Source organism: Petaurus breviceps, unplaced genomic scaffold, assembly GCF_028583685.1.
Source record: "Petaurus breviceps papuanus isolate PSGF00001 unplaced genomic scaffold, PetGlider_PUasm1.0 37, whole genome shotgun sequence".
Lineage (NCBI taxonomy): Eukaryota > Metazoa > Chordata > Mammalia > Diprotodontia > Petauridae > Petaurus > Petaurus breviceps.
This window is the reverse complement of record NW_027186296.1, coordinates 24,073,896-24,095,428: the sequence shown is the minus strand read 5'-3', so window position 1 is coordinate 24,095,428 and position 21,533 is coordinate 24,073,896. Positions and strand designations below refer to the sequence as shown.

Here is a 21,533-nt window from a genome sequence, read left to right as displayed (position 1 = left end):
CCCTGATGGGGCTGTTGTGAGGACCAAATGAAATGAGAGCTGATATTAATGTAGCACTTTATGTGGCAAACACTGTTTATAATAGTCATATTATAGACTCTGACCTCTACCTCCTAGAATCCCAGATTTCTTTCAAGGCTCAACTGAGACACCTTTTGATTCCCTTTCTGCCCCGCCCCCCCCCCGCCCAGTTTTTAGTCAAGTCCCTCTCCTGAAATTATTTTGCATTTATCCATCGTTTATATGTCTTGTCTCCCAGGAGACCATCATATTCTGGGGAGGTGAAACTTTGATTTTCCCTCTCTCTCTTTCTGCTTCTTCTGGATTTTAGAGCCACAGGGATCACCAGAGATACCTAGTTTAGTCTCCTCATTTTAGATGACTGAGGTTCCATCTAGATCTACATATATGATAAATAATGATAAGGTAACAGAGTCCGTCAATCAGTAAGCATTTATTAAGTGTCTACTGTGTGTGAGGCACTGTAGATACAAAAAAAGGCAAAAGACAGTCTCTGCTCCTAAGGAGTTCACAATCTAACAGGGGAGACAGCATGCAAACAACCGTATACAGACATGCAATATACAGGGGAATGAGAGAGAAACAGCAGAGGGAAGGGAGCTGAGGAGAGGCATCTTGCAGAAGATAGCACTTAGCTGATATCTGAAGGAAGTGAGGGAGGAGAGAATTCCAGGCATGAAGGAAAGTCAGTGAAAATTCACAGAACTGGGAGATACATTGTCTGACAAACAGGAAGGAGGCTGGTATAACTGAACCACAAAGTACAAGGGGATAAGGTGTAAGAAAATTGGAAAGGCAGGAAGGGGCTACACCATGAAGGGCTTTGAACACCAAACAGGATTTTATATTTGATCCTGGAGGTGACAGGGAACCATTGGAGGGTATTAAGTAGGGGGCAGAACATGAGTGGAGGTTGAATTAAAGTGGGGAGAGACTCCTTAGAGCTTAATGACTTGAGTAAGGTAACACACCCAGTGAAAGAAGCAGAGTCAGGATTTGCATCTAGGCCTAGCCCTCATTCTTCTCTACCCCGTTGCCTCTAACACTTAACTGCAGTGCCTTGTACTTCGAAGCACTTGACAAATATTTGTTGACTTGAATTTTTACAAAGTTTTAAGATTTTACCATTGATTTTCTTACAACTCTCTGAAGTAGCAATAAAAATAGCTAGAATTTCTATGATGCTTTAAGGTTTGCAAAATACTTTACAAACGTTATCTCATATGATCCTCACAACAGCCTTGGGGGGTGGGTATGATGATTAGCCCCATGTTATAGAAGAAGAGGCAGCTAGGTGGCACAGTGGATAGAATGTTGGACCTGGAGTCAGGAGGACTCATCTTTTTTCTGAGTTCAAATCTGGCCTCAGATACTTACTAGCTGTGTGACCCTGGTCAAGTCACTTAACCCTGTTGGCCTCAGTTCCTCATCTGTAAAATGAGCTGGAGAAGGAAATGTAAACCACTCCAGTATCTCTGCCAGGAAAACCCCAAATAGGGTCACAAAAAGTTGGACATGACTGAAATGAGTGAACAACAGCAAATAGATGAAGAAGCCTTAGTTTGGTTGAGAGCAATGAAGTCATACAATTCAGGGTCATACAAATCATTGTCCAAGACAAGATTGAACCTGTGGTTTTCTTCTACTGTAACCTGGGATAAGGACAGCTCCCATCTCACTGGGCTGTCTTGAGAAGCAAATGAGATATTTATAAAGTACTTAGCACATTGCTAAATGCATAGTAGGCACTATATAATTTAGTATGTGTTTCCTTTCCACCTTCCTCTTCCTGACTCCATTCCCATGCTCTAATCTTTGCACAGAGGAGAAAACAGGCTCACAAAAGGTGAAGCGACTTGGCTATGTTCACTGAATTAAGAAATGTTCAAACTCAGGTCTCCACCTCTCAGTCTCCTCTTCTGTCTATTGATCCTTGCTTCCTCTTAATAATGACCATAAACAGGTGGAGCATTGTGAGATCATACCTGCAAAATGATAGAAAAGTACTGAATTCTTCAGCCTAGTTTTGGTATCACAAATGAAAGTTAAGCCTTTAGAGGAAGCCTGCTATAGTGCATAAAAAGCAGACTGTGGGGTCAGTGACACCTCACTGTGTAAACCAGGCCAAGTCACTTAACCTTGCTATGCCCCTAGATAACCCTCTGAGAATCGAAGTTTCAGAACAGGTGCAAGTCTGTCCTCTAACTCCTCCCCATTCAAAGAAACAGAATCGAGCCTAATTTGCTTTCCTGTCCTTGTCAAGAGTGACATATGAATATGTTTTTATAGATGTATTTCTGAAAATTGTACATCAGAGTTTTATAAATGGAACCACGTTTTAAATAACTCACATTTCTGTTACCCTTTAGGATTTACAAAGCATTTTCGTGTGAGGTAGTCTTACATCTTACAGATAAAGAATTGAGGCTCTCTCGGAGATTGGAGGCTTCTTCACACAGCTAGTAAAGATTGGCATTCATTGTTTCATACTCTATCCACAATACCACATTGCCTCTTAAATGTACCAAAGGACCTTATTATAGGAAATCATATAGCAAGTCCTTAAGCATTGTGAAAATTACCCCCCCTAATTAATTTTGCAAGTTCTCATTTTTGCGTATCAGGTTTCCTTAGTGGGGCAAACAACTATATTCAGTAAAGCATAGATGCAAATATTCTGAGCAATGCAGTTGTTTAAAAAATTATGTTGCTTATTGTTTTCAGTAATTTTTGTAACTACAATTATATAGAAAAATGTTCTCAAGGCATAACATTATTTTTGAACTTCACAAACATATTTCATTGGTACTTAGAGTCAAAAGAACCTGAGTTTTCCATTTCTAAACAAGGAAATGATGCTCTATTAGTGAAAGGGGGAGCCAGGAAGTCCTACAAAAGGTTGTTAAGTTTTCCATATATTTGTTAATGCATGTGCTGAAAAATTGTGTTTATGCCATGCATTGTAAGCAATCACTGATTCAGCAATTGCCCGACAAGATGCAACATTGAAGATGCTTTAAGAAAACAATCTAAGCCTCGCCAAGCCAGTTTTATGCTTAAAGACATTATTTTCCAAAGAGGATGATACCATGCCACAGAAGTTCTCTTTCCCTTATTTTGTATAGTTATATTATTTTTACTATATAGAGCAACAGAAAAATTGTGAGAACTATCATACCCACAATATCTGATCTAATTGATCAGCAAAACCAGTCTGAGTCAGGTTTGGAGGATCAGAAGTATTGAATTCATTACATAGATAGCCTACTGTAGTGATTCATTCACTCACTGCATTTGGAAAGTACCATTGTATACCTGAGTATAGACATTCAGCTGGGAAAATGGGACCATAGGAATATAGAAGATGAAAATGTTAAGATAGTTTATATAAAAACATCAACTTGGTAAGGTCATTTTGGATGTATGGAAATATCATTCAGTCAATAATACAGTCAGGTTGACTTTCTCTTTCAAGTTCAAGATTATATCTTGTACTTTGTGGGTACATAAGTAACATAAATTACAAAACTTAAAGCAGTTTTGTCAGACTTTATTTTACATTTTTTTCACTAAATATACGAAGACAATTTTTTTCTTCAGTGCAGTACATAGTCATGTTGCATTCAGTACAAACTGCTGAATATTTTTTAAAGAAAAAAATAAAGGACTTAACTGATTATACAGCTAAGTATGTAAAGTGATCTTTATAACTGTCAGAAGGAAAACACTAACAGTATCATTACACATAATAGATGACTTGGAGAAACAAATTTGCCTTCCTACTTCTAAATCATTTACCCTGACTATATCACTTTCTTAAAAAAAAAAAAGAATTTTGGTAAAGCATTATGCCACACAGCAAACACATTAACTTACCTCCTTGTACAAATGTGACATGACCTTGGCAGTTTTGAAGAACAAAAGGTTTTTCAATATATCAAACTTTTTTTTTAAAACAAACTAGTGAGCATTGCTTTGTATAAGATTGCTTTAATAGCATTTCTTCACAGTGATATTTCAGAAAGGTTGGAAAGTGGTCAGCATAAAATATTTCCCACCATTTCTATTTTCATTTGTATGCAAAAATCAACACATTACATCAGTAATTATAAAATTACAAACACTTTCTAGAAGTAACTGTATTTCTAGCTATGGTAGAAAAAGTTATTGATTGGTCAGACTTCTAAAATGACAGTGAAGTAACATAAAAACAATATGAATACGAAATACTTTCTAATGCACAGATAGGCAGTTAACTTGTTAAACAACATATGATAGTAATATAAAGAAAACTATTAATGAACACATTCAAAGGACAAATAATTTATGAATCAGTTGAGGAGATGGAAATTTGGTCATGAAATGAAATAGACGTCTGAAAAGATACTCTTGATAATGAATCTTTAATCTTCATTTTGGCACTTCATGGAGCTACTAACTTTCCAAACCCTAATAGGCATCAAAAGTCACACAGGTCTTCCACACACCAGAGTAGGTACTGATAAACACTTAAACATAGTTGATTATGCATTCCCACTGATTTGCACACACACACACACACACACACACACACACACACACATGCACTAATCAAACAACAACAGTTTATCTAGGTTCTTGAAGATGCTACCTTGCAATATTGGCTTCAGGCAATCTCTTCTGTGGATCTTGTGTCAGATTTCAGTCTTACAAATTCTTTAGCTACATCATCATTGGTCCTTTGAGAAAGAATCCTGAGGATTGTCAAGCCAGTATCATCCATAAAGATGTTTTTCAATAGTGGATACCATGCCCCAGAGCTCCCCTTCTCCACTATATTCTGGAGTTGAATCACTGTCATTCCTATAACTCGATCTTCCCGTGCAAAGCAGTAATCCTTAACTGAGAGGTGAAGTTCATAGGCCCCTGGACGATTTTCATTACTCAGGATGCTGTAGGGATTAAAAATATGAATTTTGATCATGGATATTAATTCTTTCCCACCCTCTCAGCCCCTAACCAATTCTGAAATCTTGTTGAATATTTTATACATCGTTCAGATATGTTTGTACTTGAGTAACTGGAGAACACTGGGTTCAAAACCCTGATATTCTCATCCTTCAAAAATCTCTGAGCCTTTTTAAAAATGTAGCTATCCACCTACTGGCTATCTACCGATCCATCCTATAAATTCCATAGATTTTCTAGACAGAATTATAGTTTACAACAAATATCCAGAGATGTTCAGATAAACATTTTGCATTGCTTTTTTATGATTTGCTCATTGTACACATAACTTTTTTTCAATTAAACCCTTAAACTTTGTTTCAATGTGTTTATTTCTGGTAGTTTTTTTTTTTAAAGCAATCGGGGTTAAGTAACTTGCTCAAGGTTACACGGCCAGTTACTTCTGGGTGTGGTGCTAAGTATCTGAGCCCAGGTTTGATCCCCAGGTCATCCCAACACTGGAGCCGGTACTCTTACTCGCTGAGCCACCTGGCCGCCCCTTATTTCTGGTAGTTTTAACTGCAGTTAGTTGGACCATAAGTGGCAGGGGCTGTAGTAGAAAGAGAACTGGGTTTGTTCACAAAAAATTTGGGTTCAAATACTGACCTAGCTACTTACTACCTGTGTGACATTAGGCAAATTACTTAACTATTCTTTTGCTCAGTTTCCCCATCTATAACATAAAAGAACTCTATCAGCCAATTACCAAGACCTCTTCCAGCTCGAAATCCTGTGATGATCAATGTCACTCTATTCTATTCTCATTTTATGGAGGTGGCTATCCCACTTCTCTATTAGCTGAATTTACCCAGACAATCCTTCCTTAAATATGATACTGTGTGACCCTAGGCAATAAACTGATGGGGTTGTACTTGATGGTCTCTAAGTTTCCTTTAGGTACTAAATCTATCATCTTCTGATTTGTATCATGTGCCTTGTTCACATATTCACAATTTTTGTTTTTGTTCGTTTGTTTTAGTTAAATCTGACTCTTCATGACCCCATTTTGGGGTTCTCTTGGCTAAGATACTGGAATGGTTTGTCATTTCCTTTTCCAGCTTATTTTGTAGATGAGAAAACTGAAGCAAATAGGTTTAAGAGACTTGCCCAGGGTCCCACATATAGCTAGTAAGTGTCTGAGATTGTATTTGAGCTCAAGTCTTCCTGATTCCAGGGCTGATGCTCTATCAGCGATCCCACCTAGTTGCTCAAACCCACAATATCTCCCGATTAGGCAATATTCAAATTTCTCATTCTAGCATTTAAAATCTTGGATAAAGTTGTCTTTTGCCCATCCAGTCTATTCCCCTACTTCTCCTTGAGTGCTCCTCTTTTTTGTTGTCAGCTGTAATACATCTCCTGTGGTTCAGAGCCAGTTCTCTACCATTATACAAAGATCAGAACAGAAGCTGGTGGTCAATGTCTAGAGACTCAATGAGATGGTTGTGTAACACCCTAGTACCATATACCACAGCTCCTCATCTTCTCCCTTTCCCCTTCTCCCCCTGTCCAAACCTGGACTAAAAAATCGCATATCTGTTGATTTTCTCAGGGCAATACCCTGCACAAAAGATCAAGGGCAACTCTCAGGCATTTAGATTGAATACAAATTCTCTGTACTACAACAGAGCTCATGCCAACTCTTTCCTATGGCAACAGTTAGACCTGTCAGCTGTGTAGCTGATGATGGCTTCTACTAATAACCTGAGACAACTTGGCAGTGCAGAACAGAACATAATGAAGGAGGCTGACTAGTGATATTCCAGGAACAATCCTTCCCCCAACTTTCTTTTGATTCATCTTCAGATATTCTTGGCCCTTAATGAATACACTATATATGCCCCAGCAGTAAAAATTTCCAACTTGCTTTTCATTCCTGGTTTTTTTCTGATCAAACATTTTGCAGAGTCTAACTTTTACTCCTGGAGGAAACTGTTAACTAAGGTGAGGGTGCATTTTTGAGATAGTCTAAAGCAAAAGTAAAGGAAATAGTGACTTGATATGAGACATAGAGAAAGGTGGAGATTGAGAAATGTTAGAATATATTGAGAATTAGCCTGTGCTATTGGGACAGAGAATAAAAAAACCAAATGCTATGTCATCTCCAAAAGAATTTTCCTTGGAGAACTATGATGGTTTCACTTCATAGGATCTTCTACATATATGCAAACACACACATATTTTAACTGAATTCAGATCACCTGTTTCTGGGAAGTATATCAGCCTGCAGGCTTTAGTTTCTTTGAGAAACCCATTGGAATGATGTACTATAGGAGAAAGGGTAATAGCATTTAAATTGAGTTGTGTTCAGGTCCCAGCTCCATCATTTACTAGCTGTATGAGCTTAGATAAAATGACTTAAATTCTATGAAACTAGTTTTCTTCATCTATAAAATGAAAAGCAGTTTACTTGTACTGGAGAGGGCTATTTGGAGAGTCAAATGAGATGATCTATATGGAAATCTTTTGCAATTATAAAGTGCTATATATTTATACATATATATATATAATTTTCAGTATAAAATCATTATTATGTGACAATATAAATAAAATAATAATAACCATAATTGTTATAATGAGTCCCACTATCACCTAAAAGGGAATAGGGCCTTGAGCTTATGGGACAAAGAACAGGTAAATTATGGGCCCTAAATTTTGTTTTATTCACTAGAACTATTTCTAATTGTTTGACAGACTTAGTTGAGTTACTACTGATAACCGATTAAATAAATGAGATTTAACTAATACTCACAACTGGAAAGTTTCATTGTACTTTGGTGACCAGGTGTTGCTTTTGGTCTTGGTACCTTGTTTCCTTTTCTTGTCACCAAGGTTGGGTCCCAGGATAAAAACCTCCACAAAGGGGCGAAACATAGCTGTGGTTTGCCAGTGTAGGTCATGGATGGCAATGACTAAAATGGAAAAGAGAAGGGAGTAGAAAGCATTAGCATGAAAATGTACAGAAAGGTAAAATCTCCCCATTTGTCATTAACAAGAAGTTAAATTCTTAGTAGTTGGCTAATTCCTGCAGTTGAGGAAATGCATCTGAAGGAAAATTGGACAGCTTCCAGGAGAGTAATCTAGCAATGAATGGTCCAACTTCAATGTAAGTATGAGGGGCTTTGGCACTAATCAAGAAGGATAATTTCTAAGTTTTCTGACTCTTCCTATTGTAATATGTAAATGAAGCCAGAATCAGTATTTATCTTTAATTAAAGTCAACAAATCTTTTCTTTAAAAAGGGGAAGCTTTCTTAGTTGAGATATTAATATCCTGGTTCTTTTCAATAAAAATTTATCATCCACACATTGTGCTAGGATGCAAGAGTACAAAGACCAAAAAAAAAGCAGTTCTCATCCTCAAGAAGCTCAAAATCTATAATAGTTAGCTGATAATCTAAATATGTAAATCAGCTAAGCGTTGCAGCGGATAGAGTGATGCGCCTGGAGTTAAGAAGACTCAACTTTCTGAGTTCCAATCTAGTCTCAAACATTTACTAGCTGTGTAACCCTGGGCAAGCCATTTAACCCTGTTTGCCTCAGTTTCCTCAAGTGTAAAATGAATTGGAGAAGGAAATGGCAAATGCCAAGCAAACTCCAAGTGGAGTTACAAAGAGTTAGATATGACTGAAAGCAAGAAATCAGTAAGAAGCAGAGTGGATAGAGAGCTGGCATCAGATTAAGGAAGAGGTAGTTTTAGGCCCCACCTGTCACACATACAGGCAACTTTTGACTTCTCAGTATTTCAACAAGACTACATGTTACAGACCTGCATTGACAGAGGGAGTTTCCTCTTTAGGAGTTCTCAGTGAAACACACATCCCCCTTTCTTATCCCCCACAAAAGGCAGAAGCAATACTGTTGCAAAACAAATTACTGTTCCACTAAGCAATATGTAGTTGCCCTTTAACGTTCTTCTATCAAATAATTTTGGAGGTTAAATTAGCATTAGTGAGTATTCAGATTATGTTCTCATGTTATTAAAATCATTAAGTCATTTGGTGATTTTTTCAAAAGCCCAAATGTTGGGAATCATGGAGATAAAATCCATCAAAAGTAGACTATACCAATAGCAAGACTATCCTGACACTAATATTCTTTACACTTAATTTTAAAATTCTAGACTTCATAAGCTTCAATAAAATATTTAAATAAACAAATTGAAGCAATTATACACAGAACCACAAACACCAGATTATTTATAACTTGTTAAAAAGTACATATCAAGTTTAACAAATTAAATTACTATATTTTCTTCCTTATCCTTTCTGATCATCTTTTCCTTGGTGTGGCAAAAATAATGCTATCATCATTCTTAAAGTGTCTATACCAGGAGTTAGGGAATGGTCCATAAATACTTTTTGACTGAAACCCACTCATTGACTCCATCGGGGAGAAAAGATGGTGAAAAAAATTTCCTTCCTCTTGAGAGAAGTTAGGAAACTATAGATGCAGAATGTTGCATATACTGGTATGTCATATTGGTTGATTGGTTAATAGCTGTTTTTTGTGCTGGTTCATAGTATTTTCTGTGTTACCAGCAATGTCACAGACATTGCATGTATGTGTGTGTATGTGGGGGCGGATGAGACAAGTGTTATGATATAAAAACAAAAGTCATTAGAAAATCTCAAAAAAAGAAAAATTCAAAATATTGAGATTTCTTCCAAGTTTTGAATTTTCCAAGTTCTATCCCAAAACATCTAGAAAATTTCAAAGGCATTTTGTTTTGGATAGAGATTCAAAGAAAAGAGAAGAAAATTCACATTTTTAATTTCACCAGTTGTTATCTAACATTCTAATAAGATGCTTAGGTTGCTCAGACTTTGGATTTACCTTTTACAGTCACTTTGTGCTCCCCAGTTCCTGGAATTGTAGAGATGTCTACATGAACAGATATCTGTCCCACTGGGTCGTTTTGGGAGCGATCTGAAAATGACAAATAGTATGTTTCAGTTTGTATTAAGATAACATCAGTTCTTTCTCTGGAGGCAGATAGCATTTTTCATCACGAATCCTTTGGGATTATTTTGGATCATTGTATTACTGAGAATAGCTAAGTCATTCACAGTTCTTTATCATACTATATTGTGTGTACGGTGTTCTCTGGTTCTGCTCATTATACTTAGTATCAGTTCATGTAAGTCCAACTTTTTTTCTGAAATTATCCTGTTTGTCATTTCTTATAGCACAATAATATTCCATTACAATAATGCACCACAGTGTGTTCAATTCCCAATTAATGGGTATCTTCTCAAATTCTCCTTTGCCACCACAAAAATAGATGCTACAAATATTTTTGTGCAAATAGGTTTATTTCCCCCCTTTTAAAAAATCTCTGGGATATAGACCTAGTAATGGTAGTGCTGGATCAAAGAGTATGCAGAACTTTACAGTAAAATTTTAATATTTTGCCAGTGCTGTTGTATGTATCTGAGTCATGGAACACTATATTTTTGGAAGAATTAAAAATGAGTCCACAACGATAGCATGAGTGAATTTGTCAAATGCTTTGTGAAACAAAATCATCAATAGATCCTATTGTACAATGGAATTCACTACTTAGAGTAGGACTGACATTAAAATACTCAACAATTATAATTTAGAAATTTTAAAGATGAGAAAATCAAGGCAGAAACCTATAAAGTACCTCGTCCAAAGTCAAACTGGTAACTAATAGCAGAGCCAGGACTATAATCCAGGTGTCTTGATTTCTGGTTCAGGACTATTTCTACTTTTTCTTGAAACTTACTTGAAAAGTAGTTGAATAAGGCACTAAATTCTATTGAATCTGACTAATGTTGGTATTATTGAGTAGAGACCAATTCTTCTCAATCCTTGCTCAGATGGAGGCCATCTGCTTCCATAAGGCCTAACAGTTGCTCCTTCTCATACTTCTCACATCTAAGATTCCAACCATTTTGGTTTCAAAGCCTTTTCTCAGGTAAATCTCCCTGACCTGGTCCCTCCCAAACTCTGGGTTAGTACTACCACTATTCTTTGTCATATTTATTTAAAGCTTCCTTGATGAAGTAACTTCCTCTAGATTTTCTACTTAGTTGAATAGATGCTTAGAATATCCTCTCCCACCATCTTATTAAACTATCTCCTTTCCAAAGTCTAAACCTATTTGGAAATATTTCCTAGATAAAGCTTGCCTGGATGGCTTAGAGTAAAGTTTAATGTTTGCTAACCCCCTGCCATGGAAGTCCTTCCTCATTCTCTTTCCTGCAGTATATTCAGAGATGTGTAGATCATAAATTGGTATATCTGTAGAATGGAATGACCTCATTACATTTTCTAGTCAAAAGAGGGTTAACCAGAATATTCTTTCATTTGGAACCTTTGTTGCTTTTCTGGTCATCATTGAAATTTAGATAATTCATTTATCTTGTCTTTTACTATGAGGGAGTTTAAAAATGCAAGCTACAAATTAGGAAAATGCATGTTTGTGCTTGGTTCCCTTATTTAAAGAGAAATGTTATTTATGTTTTTTAAACTAAAAGCTAAGGAAACATGCCCAGAATCTTTTAATAGAAAATGATTAAGATGCTTGTTAACAAACACAATTTTCCTTATTTCTTCCTTTTTTTCAAATAGTTCTTCTCTATTCTTCATCTAGAGTATACTCAGGATATATGTCTTCATAGTGATTTATAGGGTCAGATAGGAATAATCCATAATTATGTTCTCACCATTGGCTGAATACTTGACAGAAAACCCCTGGGGTAGAAGCATTTACTAGACTGCGAAATACATGTTTCCTTCTTCTTGACATGCCAAGATGTGGAAATTCACTGCTCAGCTGAGTCAGAGGTAGCCCTTGAGAATAAATTGCCCTTTATGCCAAAGAGCCCAAAGTAAACCAGACCAATTCTCCCACTGAAAATATGGGTTTTCTACGAAGGCCACAACATTTTTGTTATGTCTTAATAATATTCTTCTTCCAAATGGCCCCTTAGAATTCCATATTAACTAATTCTCTTACTGATGTATTAGAAGGCATACCAGAAACAACATTTAAATGGGCTCTGCTATGTAGATTGGGCTAGGTTTCCTATAGTCCTATACCTCAAAGGCTATATTAATTTTTTCCTAAAAAGATATTGAAATTATCCTTAAGACCTAATTAGGGGGTGGCTAGGTGGCACAGTGAATAGAGCACCTGCCCTGGAGTCAGGAAGACCTGAGTTGAAATCCAGCCTCAGACACTTAACACTTACTAGCCATGTGACCTTGGGTAAATTGCTTAACCCCAATTGCCCTGCATTCCCCCCTCCCCCCAAAAAAGCAAAACCCAAAATAACAAAGGACTTAATTGTCCAAGCTGTCATGGTTTCCCAGTCACTCCAGGCCAAAAGAGTCCCAAAGGGAGCCTGTGCCCTTCAGATTTGGTGGTTGCCCCTTAGGCCTGAAAGTGATCATATGTGTGCTTATGTGTGCTTATGTATTTAGAGGAAGACTGTATCTACCTAAATCAATGTACTTTTGCTGAGTATAACTTTTCATTTTATGGCTAAGAAAACTTTTATTAATTGTTAGATGTCTAATTTCATTCCAGTATCAAATCTCTACCACCAGACTGGCCTGAGTTAGGTTAGTCTATCACACAAAATATAGAGCATTCAGTAATATGAATTAAAATTCAAACAAGAGGATTAAAATAATACACATCTATATATAAATTACGGAAGCAATTTTTACAGTCATGGAATCTCCAAAGTTATAAATGAAAACTTAGGTGTATTTGATCAGTTAATCCATCAAGAATTTAACTGATCTCTTAAAATGTCTCAAATTGAAATAGGAACTATTTTTTCCATATTGTACTTCCAGTTGATTTCTGCCTCTGCAGAAAATACCAGGAGTCTGTCTCACTCAGACCCAGTAAAGAGTCCTCCAGATCTACTATTCTGCAGGGGATTTTGAAAAATAGCATTACGGACAGAATGGAAGAACTCTAAACTGTAAGAGATTAGGAATTCTGATTGCCAAAGAGAATTTAAGCTCCTTAAGAGCAAAGACTATTCCACTTTTGCATTTGTTTCTCTGGAGCCCCTCTAAGTACCCAAGAGGAGGTGCTTAATAAATGCATTTTCATTGTTTGACTGCATTGAATCTCCATGGTGGTATTAAGCAATAGAAACCCAGTAGTGTTGATCTCTTGCCATGTGAATTGTTTGACACTGGATCTTAGATCAGACCTAACACATAAAAACACATGTCACAGACTAAGAGATATGCAAGGAAGTTATATGTAGGTGAACCAAAAGCTGTCACATCTCCTTAATGTGAATCTGTGAATCTAAGTTGGTTCTGGTCACAGTCCTTTACCAATTTATATGCAACACCTGGTTTTGGAAACTGTAGTTCCTCCATGAGGGGTCCAGAGAGCAAAATCCCCCTCACTGGATATGTCATTAACTTGTTGGCCCTTTCTTGTAGTCCGTTTCCCTTGTGGATCACTTCTCTGTCTCAGGGTATATCACCTACAGTGAAATAAGCAGATGGTTTTTCTCCCCATGTGTCATTAAGCATCTCATCCCTATACAGGTCCTGTTGGTACCTTTGGAAGTTGGGACTCTTGGTTACATAATTTTGGAAACTGCTTCTTTGCAGAATCTCTTATCCCTTTGGGCAATGCTTCCTGATTTAGGATAATGTGGAGTAGGGAGTGAAGAAAACGTGAAACAGTATTTGGCAAGGCTATAAAAATTCTTAAAATAAAAAAAAGTCCATATCCTCAGTGACCTAAGTTTTATGGCTGCAGAGTAAGTCTCCCTAGAAAGGGCAGATAAATTGTCCATTGAATCCCCTGAGGGCCTTTTCCCATGGGTTTATGACAGCCTGGCCTTTAGATCTGTGGCCTTTGTTCATTGTAATGACAGTGAATTTTCTATCATGGAATAAAAGTCAAAATGGACAGTAGTATTTTCCAATGAACTAAAAATATAGGAGGAACTAGTCAAAGGAAGGAGAAAATCTTTACTTTCTCCTGAGGATGAAACAATACAAAATAAAAATCTGAGATAGAATTATAAATAATAACAAGCTGTGTTTCATTCTTTCTTTTTAAGAGAATCAACATTTTAAACCTAGGCTTAGGTTTAAAATCTACTGACGTAGATTCAGGATTTGGCCCCCATTCATTCTGTTCTGCCACAGTCAGCAGACTTTTTTAATACACCAAGACTGTATGTGCTCTCTCACCAAATGTTAGCAAAACATATGTACTGACTTGATTTCTTTGACTGGAATTTTAAAAATCCCTACCGGAAATCCTTTTCTCTAGACAGGGTGGGAATTCTTTTCTTCTCTGTACAATAATGCTTATAAACACATCATGACAGAGGCTAGAGGGATGGAAGACACTGCAAATTCTGATATCCTCTCAGCAGTTTCCTTTACAGAAGATTCTCTTGCCAATGTGATTTTGAAATTCCTGCATGGTTACAGAGATGGTTACCTTCTGGCCATCTGTACTGCCATGGCATCATCCAGACCATCAGACTTTTCACGTTAGACTATAAACTCCTTGAAGGCAGGGATTATCTTTTGCTTCTTTTTGAATCATCAGTGCTTCGAACCTGGCCTGGCACTGAGGGTGCTTAATAAATATTTATTCAATAAATGCTCCAAGAAACTTAATTCACCCAGTTTTGCCCCTCCTGCCCTGGGGCTATGTTATACTACTCCATGAGGTAATAAAGTCAAATTTACATAATCACTAAATGTACCCAGTTCCACAACAGAATAGGCTTCAACTCCCATCTAGTTGTCCCTGATAATTATCTTTTTTGCCATGAATTCTACTACTTCCCTTTGCTTAGTTCCCTGCAACTTATTCCCATCCCTTTTGTCTAGCAACCATGAGCAAATTCATACAAAGTTTAACTTGATCTACTAAAAAAAATCAGGATAGCTTGGTGCCTGGGTAGGAGGGCCAAAACTGAATGGATTAAGTTCACCAGGGCATGAACACCATGTGTTCTGTGATGTGAAGTGGCCATATGCATGGCCAGATATCCATTTCTGTAAATCCCCTCTGTAACTACACTCAACATCCTTATGCCTTCCCAAATCAAAACAACCCTCCCTGGCCATTTCCCATTGGAATACAAGGTCCTTAAAGGCAAAGATGGTTTTACCTTTTTTAATCTGTGTCCCTAGCAGTGCTTAGCATATAAGTGGGTAATAAATGGTTTTCATTCAATCAAGATTTTTTATAGTTTTATAATCTTTTACAATTGCTTTATGCACATAAATTAATACTTAGATCAGTTGTCTCATTACTGTGTGTTCCATCCATCCATCAGCACAGAGAGTAACACATCAATGCCTTCTCAATTGGTACAATTCCCAGGATTCCAGTTCTAGAGCTGTTGGAAGGGACCACAGTAACCCCTTAATTCATGCCCTTAATTTCCTACATTAGGAAAGTGAAGCCCAGAGAGGTCAAGTGTCTTGCTAACATACTGTGTTTAATCTAGGATTTGGACTCAGGTTGTGTGACTCCAAGACCAGCACTTTTTCCATTGTACCATACTCTCTCCTTGTCAATATATTTCTATAAATCATTCAAAGTCAATCCAACCAGTGTAGTAAGCACTGGTTTTGTTAATATCTTGTGAGGTGCCAACATAGGACGTGGGTTTTCTGTGATTTCTCAAAGGCTGATATGATCATTTACCCTCCTTTTCCAGTCACACATGTCCTTGATGGCCTTTTCATACTTCTCCAATGACAAGTCTTCAATGCTAGTATGATGTAGTTTTCTTATGCTTACCACATGTCTTTCCACTGTCCTTTGACAACAGAAATTATACCTCAGTTTATACTTGATAAATATTCCCAAAGCCTCATGAAGTACCCTGGGGACTACTGAAACATGGTTCATACTTTTCTTCCATGGTATAATTATTCAACACTTTGATATATCAAATACTAAAATTAGTAATTCCACAGGAGTGCTGGATTTAACAGTTATCTCAAGGACTATTAGTGATGCTTGTGATAAAGGAGCTTTTATGTCTTACTGGGGCACTGATTAATTTCCTTCTAGGAATGAGGATCAGGAAGTTAGGGAAAAAGTGGTCACTCTAGAGATGCCATTTTTGTACTGCATTGCTATATAGCTCTAGGCTACTTTCTGATTTTAAACAAAAACAATATGCACTAAGTTTCTCTTCCTTTTATCCTACCTCCACTGGGGTGGAAAAAAAATCCTTGTAACAAATATGCAAACCTAAGCAAAAAAAAAAAGTAACATTAGCCATATCCAAAAATGGTATGTCTCATTTTTTAAATCTTGAATATATTACCTTGAATCCTCTTGCTCTCTCAGGAGGTAGGTAACATGCATACTTCATTAGTCCTTGGGAATCATAACTGGTCATTGTGTTCATAAGTCTTTCAAAATTGTTTGTCTTTACAATGTTGTTATAGGTAAATTATATTTCTGATTCTTTTCCCTTCATTATATATGCAGGGTACTTTTCACCTTTCAGAATTTTATCCCTACTTGGCTCACTAGCTGACATTATGCCATTGCTAACAAGAAGGTATAAAGTACAGGGTGGGAATCTAGTCTGGGGAATAGGACATCTGGCTTGTGGTTTAAGGCTAATGTGATCTATTTTCTCTCTCGATCTTCTCCCTCTCTGCTTTTGTTCATTTATGACTTAATTAGTTTCCGCTATTATGAAGCCTAAGGCACTGGAATATAGACAAGGATAAATAACTTGGTCCCTGCTAATATGTTATCATCTTATCAGTGAAAATGTCACACTCACAGATATGTAATGCTATATGATAAGAGTACAGCAACTATGCAAAACCGTGAAGCAAAATGGAATACAGTAAGAGCTTCAGAGAAGTACAATAATAACTACAATAGCCAGAATTTATATAGCACTTTGAGGTTAATAAATTACTTTACAAATATCATCTCATTTTCACAACTGTGGGAGGTAGGTGCTATTATGATCCTCATTTTACAGATGAGGAAACTAAGGTAGACAGAAGTTAAATGATTTGTCCAGTCATACAACTAAGAAGTATCTGAGGCTGGATTTGAATTCAACTCTTTCTGACTCCAGGTCCAGTGCTCTACCCACTGTACCACCTAGGTGCCATATGCAAAGTGCTTTGTGAGGCAGTGACAATCTTTTGTAATACATAATCAAAGAATTGCAAAATTAAGAAGTTAATACAAGTTGACAAGTCTAACTGATCATGGTACCATCTTACTTTATATCCTCATTGACTATTTCTTTTTTTTTCAAATGCTTTATTAACTTCTGATTTACATCATTCATTTCCGCCAGATTTTGAGTTACAAATTTTCTCCCCGTTTTTCCTACACCCACCTCCCCAAAACAGCAGATCCACAGGATATCCCCTTCTCCAATCTGCTCTCTCTCATATTTTCTCCCAGACCCCTTTTGACTTTTCCAGTAGGGCATGGTGGATCTTTATGCCCCAGTGCCTGTATATCATATTTCCCAATTACATGTAAAATAGTATTAATAATAGTATATATATTTAAACATTTGATTTTAAAACTTTGAATTCCAGATTCATTCCCTTGCTCCCTTGTCACCCACCCTTACTGGGAAGATAAGCAGTTCAGTATAGGTTGTACATGTGTAGCCAATGCAAAACATTACCATAGTAGATATATTGTAAAAGACTGACTATATTTCCCTCCATCCCATCCCACCTCCCACTTGTTCTATTCTCTACTTTGATCCTGTCCCTTTTCAAAAGTGGGTGCTTCCAATTTCCCTCCCCTCATTGACTATTTCAATGGACATCTAATCGGTATCCCAGACCTAAGATCCTCCCCTCTTTTAAGATTCTCCATGTAGCTGTCAAAATTATATTCCTAAAGCATAAGTCTGACCATGTCATTTGGCTAGTCAAAAAGATTTAGTGTTTCCTTTTTTTTTTCTAGGATAAAATGCAAACACCTTACTTTGGCATCTAAAACCTTTCACAGATGGGCTCCAGAATATCTTCCCAGGTGATTATGCATTGATGTTTGGAGGGATATCACATTCCATTTCAAAGTCTATTTCACAGATTTTGACTCTGTCTCTGTCTCTGTCTCTGTCTCTGTCTCTGTCTCTGTCTCTCTCTCTCTCTCTCTCTCTTTCTCTGTTTTCCTTTCTCTTTCTCTCTCTCTCTGTATTTTTTTTTTTTTGACACTGATGCTTGTTCTAAGACATCTGTCTCCTTTGCTGCTCCTTTTTTTGGTCCTGTCGGTCCTGGATGTTTTCCAGGCCTCGTTCCTTTTCTCATTTTTCTATACTATTTCTTTCAGTGACCTGCTCTTGTTTCACAGTTTTAATCATCATTTTTTTCTGCTGGTTATTATCTAATTTAAATTTCTAGACACCGCACCTTTTATCAATTGAGATAATATTTGTACAATGCACAGTTCCTGGAACCTAGCAGACAAAATACACACTTATTCTCTCTTTCCTTTCCTTTCCCCCCTCTTACCTGAACTCTAGTTTTAACTGCCTCCAGGCTATGTTCATTCACCTTGGTGCTTAATAACAGCTGAAACCCATTACATAAAAATAAGGGTTCTAATGTAATTTAAAAAATAAACTGAAACAGCTCAAGTACCAGAAACAAGCTGCATGTAAAAAGAAACTGTGAAATTAGAAGTCTGCTCAAAGAGATAGTATAATGAAGGAGTTTAAATAAGATTTAGCATTGGTAAGAAATCAAAGGAACAAATAAGAAACACTTTAGGAAATTTGAAAATTGGTAGTGGGAACTAAAACTGTAATTAAAAGCTACTGGGAAAGCATTGTAGAAATTAATTTTTTAATTAATTAATTTTAATTAATTAATAGACTTAGTCTAATTTAATTAATTGATTTTAATTAATTAATAGACTTAGTCTAACAGACTTTTTAAAGAAAAAATAAACAATAGACTACAGCAAAAATGTAAATGCAGACAATGTAAAGAAAGTAGAAAAAACAACCTTAGATAACTACTATGGAAAAAATTTGAAACCTGCAGATAAAAGTAACAGACCTTTAGGACATTTCAAGACCTGGGAGCCATGGTTTTACTGACATTTCAGATAATTTAGAAAAATGACAGTATTTGAAAATTATATTTAAGGTGCTGTACAAAAATAATTTCAAGTGTTATAGAAATAATCAACAGACAGAATCCAGGACCATGAAAGTAACATTATAGTTAAACTCCAACACTACAATGACAAAGCAAAAATACTACAAAGTGTAAGAACACAAAAATGCCACACTAAGGAATATCAGTAGACTCACAGAAGATTTCCCAAGGAAGATAAGAGATGATTAGAAAAGTTGAAAGATGGCATATATTAAGACACAAATTATGGAACCAGTTAAAAGGAAAACCTATAAAGGTGGTAGGCTTCTTGACACCTTATGTAGTGATATTTTAATAATTTTTTTTTTACCAGGGTATATGGCAGGTAAGTATGTAGAATACTAGCTCCTTGAAAAAAAAGAACTATGTAATCTTTCTATTCTGAGAAACTGGCAGAAAACCTTATGCTTATATTCACTGAGTGAGTGAAAAAGATGCAAAAGGCAAGTAGTGGAAGAAAGAAATTTAAAGCTTGTGGCCCTATATCTTCTTTGAAGTGTTCTGTCTTGGGGTGGAGTCAAGATAGTGGAATAGAAACAGGACTTCCACGGGGCTCTGCCTCTCACCTCCTCCAAATCATGTAAAAGGTGACTCTGAAGAAACTTTGGAAGTACAGAACCCACAAAATGACACAGAGAAGTTAACCTCCTACTGAGGACAACCCTGTGGGCTGGCAGCAAGTGGCCAGTGCAGTGCTCTGGGAGCCAACCCTGGCCCTGCAAGAACCCAAGGTTTTAGCCCCAGGGCAGGCCTGACCAGCTGCTGGCTGGAGGGACTTCAGATCACCAGCAGCTGTGGCAGTTTCCAGAATTATCAAGCCATAGATGCTAAGGACACAAAGAGAGGTCAGTGCAGTGTGGACTTTGGGACACAGTAGTTGTGAGTGTGCTCAGCCTCTGCCCCCAGGGCGAGAAGATGCCAAGGTACCACTGCCACACAGCCACTGCCATGTGACAGCTTCAGCTCCTGGCCTGCAGATTGTAGGGGGACCAAGTGACCAGTCTGAGGGGTAATCCCTCTTGCTTTAACCTGCTTGCATCTGGATTGCAGTCTAGGGTAGAGGTACTGGGGTGTGCAACCAGTTTGCCATAGTGTGTGGAGGCTTCAGAGAGGGCACCCAACTGATACCTTCAGCAGATGAGAAAACCGCAGAATTTGGTATGATGCTCCCCTGTGTGGTAGCAGAGTCCTACTGTGGCAAAAAGCCCCAAAGTCAAGTAATTGATTAGAAACATGAGCAAATGAGGGAGGCAAAGTAAACAGAGCAACCCAACTTTACACTCATATATTGGGACAAAAAGGATCAAAGATTGAACAGGAGGAAGACAGTAAAGTCAGAACTCCTGCACGAAAAGCTTCTAAGAAAAATATGAACTGGTTACAGGCCATAGAGCACCTTAAGAAGGCTTTTGAAGATCAAATAAGAGAAGTAGAGGAAAAATTGGGAAGAGAAATGAGAAAAATGCAAGAAAATTATGAAATGAGAGTCAATAACCTGACTGAAGAAAATAACATCTTAAAAAATAGACTAACTCAGATGACAAAAGAGGCTCAAAAGGCCAATGAGGAGAAGAATGCCTTAAAGAGTCGAATTTGCCAGATGAAAAAAGAATCTCAAAAGCTCACTGAAGAGAATCATTCCTTCAGAATTAGATTGGAGCAAATGGAAGCTAGTGACTTTATGAGAAATCAAGATACTATTAAACAGATACAAACAAATGAAAAAAATAGAAAGCAATGTGAAATATCTCATTGGGAAAACCACTGACTTGGAAAATAGATCCAGGAGAGATAATTTAAAAAATTCTTGGACTACCTGAAAGCCATGATCAAAAAAATAACCTAGAAATCATCCTTCAAGAAATTCTCAAGGAAAACTGCCCTGACATTTTAGAAACAGAGGACAAAATAGAGGTTGAAAGAATCCACCAATAACCTCCTGAAAAAGATCCCAAAAAGAAAACTTCTAGGATATCATAGCCAGGTGCTGGAATTCCCAGATCAAGGAGAAAATATTACAAGCAGCCAGGAAGAAACAATTCGAATATTGTGGTAACACAATCAGGATAACACAGGATCTGGCAGCTTCTACACTGAGCATCTAAGGGTTTGGAATATGACATTGCAGAGGTCAAAGGAGCTGGGATTAAAACCAAGAATCACCTACCCAGCAAAACTGAGTATCGTGTTTCAGGGGAAAATATGGTCATTCAGTGGAATAGAGGATTTTCAAGCATTCTTGAGGAAAAAACCAGTGTTGAATAGAAAATTTGACATTCAGATACGAGAAGCAAGAGAAGCATGAGAAGGTGAACAGGGAAAAGAAATCATAAGGAACTTATCAAAGTTGAACTATTTACATCCCTACAA

The 21,533-nt window shown here is 37.0% G+C and overlaps 1 protein-coding gene across 1 annotated transcript in view; it reads right to left on the bottom strand.

Annotated features, from left to right (window-relative positions):
• Positions 1 to 487: 487 nt before the first annotated feature.
• The window catches only part of LOC138169643 (protein unc-13 homolog C), a 487,553-nt gene continuing 466,507 nt past the window's right edge, over positions 488 to 21,533 (bottom strand). Inside the window, exons 26-28 of the mRNA XM_069099296.1 lie at positions 9,843 to 9,935; positions 7,760 to 7,919; positions 488 to 4,952 (exon numbers count right to left, since the gene is read on the bottom strand). Coding sequence (XP_068955397.1) covers positions 4,667 to 4,952; positions 7,760 to 7,919; positions 9,843 to 9,935 — 539 coding nt within the window. The 3' untranslated portion in view covers positions 488 to 4,666. The remainder of the gene's footprint in view (positions 4,953 to 7,759; positions 7,920 to 9,842; positions 9,936 to 21,533) is intronic.